Source organism: Galeopterus variegatus, unplaced genomic scaffold, assembly GCF_000696425.1.
Source record: "Galeopterus variegatus unplaced genomic scaffold, G_variegatus-3.0.2 Scaffold4818, whole genome shotgun sequence".
Taxonomy (NCBI): Eukaryota; Metazoa; Chordata; class Mammalia; order Dermoptera; family Cynocephalidae; genus Galeopterus; species Galeopterus variegatus.
The window spans coordinates 31,760-40,856 of record NW_007730929.1 but is presented as its reverse complement, the minus strand read 5'-3'; the positions used below and the strand labels follow the sequence as shown (position 1 = coordinate 40,856).

Below are 9,097 nucleotides of genomic sequence, written 5' to 3'. Positions count from 1 at the left end.
TCTCCAGAAAGTATAAAACAGTTTATACTCTGACAAGTAGTGGTTGAGAGGATCAGTCTTAAATTTTACTAGTCCTGAATTCTTAACCTTTTTTCCTTTAACAAGGAAAAAATGCATCTTATTATTGGTTTAAGTAGCAAATTTTAGATTCCTAAACTTTTTTCCATATGTTTATTTGCCATATTAATGGCCTCTTTCATGAATTGTATGTTCTTCCATGGCTATGTCCTTTTGAAAACGAAGGTCCACTTGACTGCAAAGTGAGGCAGGTGACCTGGGCCATTGGAGTATGTGCTGGGGAAGGGGATGCTGACTCTGGAAGCAGAAACTCACTTCGAGCCTCTGCACTGCACGGTTCCCTTAAACTGGTACCGGGAAGTTGGTTCCTTTTTATTAGTCCAAGATTAACTACAGTAAGTGGGTAGAATGTAACTTTATTTATGCTATTATTTCACAAAGAAAGTTTAGGAACATGACCAGTTGTATGTCCCAATGAAGAGTGGATATTGTTTTGCATTAAAATATGGTACTACAATATTGATTCAATTAAACATATCTGAGAGTTGAACTCCACAAAATGTCTCTGTAGCAGCCTTTATAAAAGCTTTAACTGGATGAAAAGTTAAAAAAAAGATTTAATCAATGAGTCTATAGAATGCCAAAAAAAATGAGTTAAGATTTTTATGTTTTACTTTATTAACTGACTTAGCCAGATATTTTGGCCTCTGACTGTATGAAGCTACAAAATTGACCTTTAAAGAGAATTCATTCATTCATGGCCACCATAGAAAATGACTCTGATTTGAATCAGCTGTGATAGCTGTACAAAAAGATCTATTTATAAATTCTGATATTTTATGGTCATTGAAGAAATAGCGTCCAACAGTAAAATCAGATCTACTTAATCATCAATTAATTCTAAGTTTTTAAAATTTCTTATATATCTATATAATTAAAAGTTATTCTTGAGCAAGCATGAAGTTCTGTAATACCAAGGTGATATATTCATTAGTACTTAAAAGAAATACTTACACAGAACCTTGTAAAGAGTTTTAAACCTTTGAGCTGTTGGGAGAAGGGAGGGGAAAAAGATAGTGAGTTGATTGGACATACATGATTTTTTAAATATAGCCTCAGCTTGTAGTAGAAACAAGTTTATCTCATAGTGATGTTTTAAATGATATACTTGCTTTTGTTCAAAAATAAAAATCAAACCAACAAATATTTCATGCCTACTTTGTGTTCAGTACTTTATTTGGACTGTTAAAAATAAATTTTGAGCATGATCATGAATCACAGTCATAATTTGAGAACTTACTTATAATTGCAAAAAAAAAAAAGTAAAATATTTGCTGTGTTCTTTAAGGAAAAAAAGCCATCATTTGAAAAAAAATAAAAATCACCCCCTCATCTTGCCCTTATGACTTTAAAATTAACTATTTAAAAACTTAACAATATGTAGGCATTATAATTTTTTAATTTTAAAATGCTCAAAGTGGGTTAAAATAACTTAAAGTTTAGTCTTTCAGTATACATGTATTTACCCAGAATTAAGTCCTAGCTATTTTTGTCTAAAACTATTAAAAGGGGACAGAGGTTAATTTAGTTTGTCCTCCAAATAAAGTTACTTGGTTATTAAGTGAATTTAAATATTCTATTGAGAATAACAAACTAAAAGAGCTCACTGATGGTGCTAAATAGACTTTTAGAAAAGTAACAGCTCTTTCTTCCTTTAACTACGCATAGGAAATTCTGAACACACTGAAAAGAGGCTGAAAAATGAAGGAAAGAGGCTATGTCTTTTAAAACTAAATTACAAGGGAGAAAATAATTTAATACTTATTGGGCTTCATTAATTGTTCTCTCCATGCTCAAGTTAAAAACTCTTATTCATGAATTCTATACACTAAGGGACTGATTTTGGAGATACGTTATTATCATCTAGAACAGTGCTTCTCAATCTTTTATTTATTTATTTATTTTTGATTAACAAACTCCTTTGAAACTCTAATGCAGGCTGTGGACCTTCTCTTAGAAATATGTTCATCACTCTACCTGCTGATGCCCATTAGTGGACCCGTTATTATCATCTAGAACAGTGCTTCTCAATCTTTTATTTATTTATTTATTTTTGATTAACTCCTTTGAAACTCTAATGCAGGCTGTGGACCTTCTCTTAGAAATATGTTCATCACTCTACCTGCTGATGCCCATTAGTGGACACCAAATCTAGAGCTAGAGGTGGGCCGTTGGGTCCTCTGTTTCTATTCTCTACTCAAATGAGAAGAATTTCCTTGAATAAATCAAAGAAAGTGTCTTTTATCTTTGGCTCTGTAATCTACCTTGATAAAAATTAACATGGAGTAAAGAGAAGGGTTAACTCTTGTCTGATAGACTGGATTTTCTGTGAAGATTCCAATTTTCACCAAAGGAGCAACTTGAAATACAACAGATATCAGAAGAGAAAAACCATGGGGTGTCATCCTTCCATTTCAGAAGTGTATGATCAAAATTTTGTGATGTTTGCAATTCTCTTGCTCATTCTGTCTATGCTGTGCTTGTGATATAATTTACTAGTGGTCACTCCAAATGCTTTAATTTTGTCTAGGTTAATGTCATGCGGACTTCTGCTAATATATAGGAATATATAGAATTTTACAGTCCATCATAAAACACCCCGATTTTAAAACAATTCCATTACTTAAGGCAGTATTTATTTTACAGTACTAGGAAAGTCATCTGTAATGAATAAGAGCCTCAGCATAGTTAAACAATCCTGAACCACTTTTGATGACTCCACTTGGCCAGTACCTGTGCTGGTATCATCCAATGCCTCTGTTACTACTTTTTTTTCAGTTACAACATTTGTAAATCTGTCTTGGTTTTTGCATGATACAGCTATCAAGATCTTTTTGATCTTAACCAAAGAGAGGAATGATGTATCAGCAAGTGGGCTGCAAATGGAACAAAAGCGTTAAGATAAACACCCTGAAAATAGATAGCAGGGATGATTCAGCAGGGAGAGACAATCTATGTAGATACCAGGGTCTAATCTCCCCTTAGATTTGTGAGCCTCTGTTGGAAGGTAGAGAAGACGAAGAGTTGTGTGGAAATGTGCTATTGCTGGAGCAGCTATATTTCTAACCCTTCCAAGTTGTAACTGGGTTGTGTACAAGATTTTTTTCAGAGTGTGGGTGGGCAGAAAAAATCTAGCTTCATGCAAGTGTTAACCAAAGAGGAACTATGTCCCTTTGTATTTTTGCAGGGTAAGGAGGAGGCGAACAGCAAGTAATTTTCTATATGAACAACACAAAAGTACATTATTATTTCCAGTCCCATCATAGAGCGATAATGGATTGGCTGAGTGTGGACTATGGAGTCAGATTTTCTAGGCTGAATCCTCATTCTGTGACTTCTTTGGTGTTTGATCTTGGGAAGGTTCTTTAATTACTCCATGCCTCAGTCTCCCCATTTGGTAAAACTTGAATAGAATGTATCTTATTGTCAGTAAGTTAATGCCTGTAAGTCTCAACCACTTATTGAGCCTGATACACGAGTGTTTAATGAATGTGAACTTATTGTTAATAGTTCTAGTTTATTTTATAGTATTGATCATAGTATTACCACTACTACATTAGGAGCTTGCCATTTTATAATCCTCTGCTCTGCATTTCTCAGTATTTACTTGGATTTCCTAGTTATTAATCAAAAGCATGTACTTTCTCTTTATTTTGGAGCTTTTCTCCTTCCCCATCCTTGGGAGCCCTGTTGACCTTGCTCTGATTGATACTCACTCCCCAACCTCTCCTGTTTTCCTTAGGCCTCCTGTACATACCATTCTGTGAGAGCAGGGCCTTTCCTTTATGGCTAATTTGTTGCTCATTAACTCCTCTTTTATCAGGGGACTTGGCTCTAGGAAATTGGGGATGGGGATTAAAGAAATTTATGAAACCAAGGTAGGCAAAGGTCTAATTCTGCCTGAATTGGGGCCATGGGATGAAGAATTTAAATTTAAATTTGCATCTCTTTTTTTCTATTTTTTAAAAAAAATTTGATGGTGAAATATTTTTCCTTCCAGTCCTAAGCTAACTACTAGAATGTATTATATTCTTTATTGTTTGAATGTTTTCAAACAGCCTGCCTTCCTTCCTTTCTTCCTTCCTTCGTTTTTTCCTTCCTTCCTGTGTTTCTTTTTGCATCATGATTGTCCATAATGTTCTGCTAATTTAATAACTTCAACCCAGTTCCTAGAATCTCTTCTTGACTTTTAACTGGGCAGAAAATATTTCAGCCATGTATTACATAAATATGATGTAGTAAAATTACCTCCTTTCAATAGCAAATTTTTCTTGGCTTATAATTAATAGCATTTCATCATTTATATCTACAAAAACATTGATCACTGTACTAGGCCATTCTTTCCCTCAGTCTAATAATGAAGCAGCGAATACATTCATTTATACTTTTTAACACCTAATTGTCTAACTTTTGCTTTTCTGAAATCTCAATAAACTAACATCTTCTTTAAGCAGATCCTCATGCAGTTTAAAAAGAAAAACATTTTAGTAGGATTAAACTGAACCTTGATAATTAAGTATAAATCACTACGAAAACATGCTCAACAAACTCAATGGCATTGGTGATGCTTTTCAGAATATTTCCATAGATATTATAGTCAGAGATACTATGCTTTTGTCTAAGAAGTACACTTCCTCCTATATTTTTCTTAGTTTGAAATTCTCATACATCTGAAAAGTGTCTGAATCACCAACACATACATATAAGTAAACACTAAAGGAAAAACAGATCTAATACCTTGAGCTGAATTCAATCTTGTTTCAGTGATGTGGATGTAAAGAGTAGTTTTAGACTGTGGCTGGTTAATTTAATTACATCATGTAGCTGTTGCCAAAATTTTGGTTTGATTCTCACATTGACCCAATGTACTCCTGTGAACCAGGACTGCACCAGTCATCTTGCCTGATAAATTGTGGACAGAAGACCTTGGTGCTATGATTGAGATTCTAGGCTCTGGCATTGGAAAGACAAGGGTCTGAATTCCCAGAGTCCAACCCTCAATGAGTTACTTAATTAACTTAAGCTTCAGTTTTCTTTAAAGAGAGAGAGCATTAATAATATGCATCACTACAGAGTTGATGTGAGGACTAAATGAAATAATGTAGGCAATACACTTATCCCGTGCTATATGAAATATTTCACAAAAAATATTAGCCATCATTAGAAGTAGTAGTTTAAAATGGTTTTAGGAGAATTCAGAAGTGCACTGGGTCAGTAGTAGGGAAAAGCTCATATATTTGCACTATTAAGGATTCTGTTTCTACTTGCGAGCACATAAAATTATTTAGTAAAAAGAGAATAATGACATTAAGTACGAAGAATTTAGTATAAGCTTCTATTTAGTAAACCTAATCTCAAGATAAAAAGAAATAGCAGCAATAGTGAAATCTGGTAGCAGAAGTGGAGCAAGAAATACAAACACATGCCAAGCCCTGGCCCAGCAGGGAGAGTAGGTAGCATGTTGCAATGGAAAAAGCACAGGCCTTGGAGGCAAGATAGTGAGTTTTTGCACTCTCTTTATATAATGATGACATTGCATTGGATATTTCCAGGGTTCTTTTTGAGCTCTTACTCAATGTAAATGTGTGAAAAATTTGGCTTGCCTTCTCCATGGAATAAGAGTTTAAATAGATAGACTCTGTGCTAGGTGGAGTAAAGGCCTCCCCAAAATGTCCACGTCCTCATTCTGGAAGTTTTGACTATGTTACCTTACATGGCAAAACGGACTTTGCAGATGTGATTAATTTAAAAATCTTGAGATGGGAAGATTATACTGGATCTTCCACACAGGCCCCAGGAAATCACAATGGATTCTTACAAGAATAAGAGAGGAGGGGCAGAGGCAGAGAGAGATGGAGATGTAATGAAGGAAGCAGAGGTCAGAGGGATGCAGGCCATCTAGAAGCTCATAGGAATTGGAAAAGAACAGAGAACAGACTTCCCTAAAGCCTCTAGAAGGAATGAAACCTTTGATTTTAGCCCACAGAGACTGATTTTAGACTTCTAATTTCCTGAACTGTAAGGTAATAAATGTGTGTTGTTTCAAGTCACTAAGTTTGTGGGAATTTTTTACAGTACCAATAAAAAAGTAATACAAGCTTTATCAGTGGGGTTTTACAAAAAGGAGGCAAGTTGTGTTACTTGAGGTACTATGCAGAGACATTTGGTTGATCCATGCATTTTTCATAATTATGGATTTTAAATGACCTCTTAAATTTCTGGTAATTATTACTAGTGGTAGGAAAGTAAATAAAGGCTTCAATGCTACTGCATACTTTAAACCGTCTATCTGCATTCCTTCATTTCCAATTTTTCCAGTTTCCTCCCTTGACTCATTCTTATGAGTGGACTTTCCATCAATCTATGATTCCACTTCACAAACTCTCTTGGAATAAGAGCTCAGAACCAAAACAATGAAGATATAAGTTGACAATAACATAGGAAATATTTTCACAGGCATATGACATACTATGCATATTATGAGACTGACACATTGAGGAGGCTGAAAATCAGTTTATTAGCTATGACCTAAGTTAACATGAGAACATACCACAGCTTGTTTTAAGGAGTGGCAAGATATAAAGTAGATTGGCTGGGTTAGTAATAAAACAAGTGTGACATTGTTGTTTTTCTTTTCACTGACATCTGTGCCATACCTTATTCTCGTTAAATTGTTTCTATTCCACTGGTACCCTCACTGGTGTTTCAAATATTTAAGACTGACTGCATGCCTTCCCTGCTAGGAAGGAAGGGTGGGTCAGAGGATAAGTGTGGCAAGGGCTGGGAGCTGCCATAACACGCCAACATTTACAGATGACTCTGTGATGGACCTCTACCCCTCTGGACAGCTGCCTTCATTGTACTTGGGATTTTCTAGGCCAGGTATATATATATTTAAACTGGGGCTTCGTTCTTCTCATCTCTTGTTTTGTAACTATATCCAAGCCCAGAGGAAGAGAAGAGGCAAAGGGCAAGGATGCTCAGACAAGTTTGGATTGAGGTCAGTCTGAACAAGTAGTAGGCTGTGACTTATGACTGGCAGAAATCAGAGTTTTCCTTAGATCCAAAGTCCTTGAGACTAGGGACTATGCCTTAATGTAGGTAAAAGTCTTGGGGGAAATTAGGCCCACAAAGATCAAAAAGAGGGCCGACCCCGTGGCGCACTCGGGAGAGTGCAGTGCTGGGAGCTCAGTGGCGCTCCCACCATGGGTTCGGATCCTGTATAGGGATGGCTGGTGCGCTCACTCGCTCAGTGCTGTGCGGACGACACCAGGCCAAGGGTTGCGATCCCCTTACCCGTCACAAAAAAAAAAAAAAAAAAAGATCAAAAAGAAATTAGGCAACATATGCTGATAACCTCACAGATCCTTGTAAACTTTTTGGGACCCCAATTCTCAGCATGATTGCTTGGTCCAGTGTGGGCAACAACTTTATTTAAGAGAGTGCTGCTTGAGGATCATCTTTAAAGTCTCTTGAGATAAAATGGGAATAAAAAGTAGCAAGGCTGATAATTACAAAGGAAAATGTTTTACAGATGTGTAGGTGTGGGATAGATGGTGATAGGTTAAAGGGGCAAGTAGGCATTGCAGGTATTTGCTCATCTAGGAGGAATTACAGAATTGGAGCCTGAGGTGCTCCTGCTCGGAGACCTTAAGTACATGCCACCCCCTTCTGGGAAGTGAAGCTTCTGAGAGCTTTATATCCATGTGTAGCAAAACAGCCATGAGGCAGTCAGTGCCAATGCTTCTAAACAATGCATCTGGTTCTCAATCCCCCCCCAATCCTGTTTTTATTTTGCATTTAAAAAAAATGGTGTAATACAAAAATGGTTTTAATTTTTTTTCACAAAATTTCAGATTATTGGCAGAGTGCATTTTAGAGAGGCTGGCTGAAGGTGTTACTATAAATGGAAGAAAATACAATTAAGAATAGAAATAAAATCACTAGATGACATTACATATTTAAGTGGAAAATGTGACTCAGTTCACCCACATAGTTATTTGCACAGAACTTTTAAATCATACATATATTACATATAAAAAATACACATAAATTTAAACAAATTATTTGATTAAATAATAATAGAGGCATATCAAGTTTTTCATCCACAATAAAAGTCACTCTTATTTTAAGTAAAAAAGTGTTCATACACAAGTAGGCTTGTGATTTATTCTGCTAACCCCAAAGCCTGGAATAATGTACTATTCAGGATGAATCATGGAAGGCACTTCACTTACTGATGAAGTTGGAGATAGCTACCTAATTCTGCCAGAAATTTTACACTGTAATCCTCCCTATCCCCCAACAAAGGGATATAATGGAATTTTGGGAAACAATGGATATTTATTGAAAGCAATATTGAGAGACACATTATGAGACAAATTCCTATGGTCTGGAGAAAAGGGAGTAGCACAAAGTACTCTAATATGTGGACTCTCCCTGTAACGCCAAAGGCCTAACTACATCTTACTCTCTCCTTGCTAAAACCTTTCAACTTAGTTAACTGGATTATTTTCCCCCGGAAAACATATTTCCAATTTTATAGCAGAAATTCATGGGAAAATAGACTCTGTGGAAAACTCTTTTACAAGCAAATGTGCTAGAACATATTTATAAAGTGAGGGTTACAGGCGTTATCTTACTCAACATGAATCTAGCAAATTTTTGTTTCCTTTTAAAAATCTGAATGGCAGATGGTGTGTGAACAGAACATGTCTCTACTTGAATAACATGATTCTAGGTATTGATATATGCAATAAAAGAGATCAAAGCATGCCAAGTAATTACTAAGTTCTCTTTCTTTGCATTGTGTAAAGATCAAAATATGTGCTAACTCAACAGCATCAATGCACTGACTGTGCATTTACTAACTTAAAGTATATGTCCCGATTTCTCAGGAGCTCTTGATGAGTTCCCTGTTCCTTTATTTTTCCATTGTGCAGAACCACTATCAAATCTGCATTCTGTATTGTGGAGAGTCTGTGACTGACCACTAGGCACATTCCCCCCCCCCCCCCCC

At 35.9% G+C, this 9,097-nt stretch overlaps 1 protein-coding gene across 1 annotated transcript in view; it reads right to left on the bottom strand.

The window, feature by feature from the left end:
* Positions 1-8,921: 8,921 nt before the first annotated feature.
* The window catches only part of LOC103603835 (ATP-binding cassette sub-family B member 5-like), a gene marked incomplete at its 5' end in the record, with an annotated part of 29,945 nt that continues 29,769 nt past the window's right edge, over positions 8,922-9,097 (bottom strand). Inside the window, 1 exon segment of the mRNA XM_008588423.1 lies at positions 8,922-9,091. Within this exon segment, the coding sequence (XP_008586645.1) occupies positions 8,922-9,091 (170 nt within the window).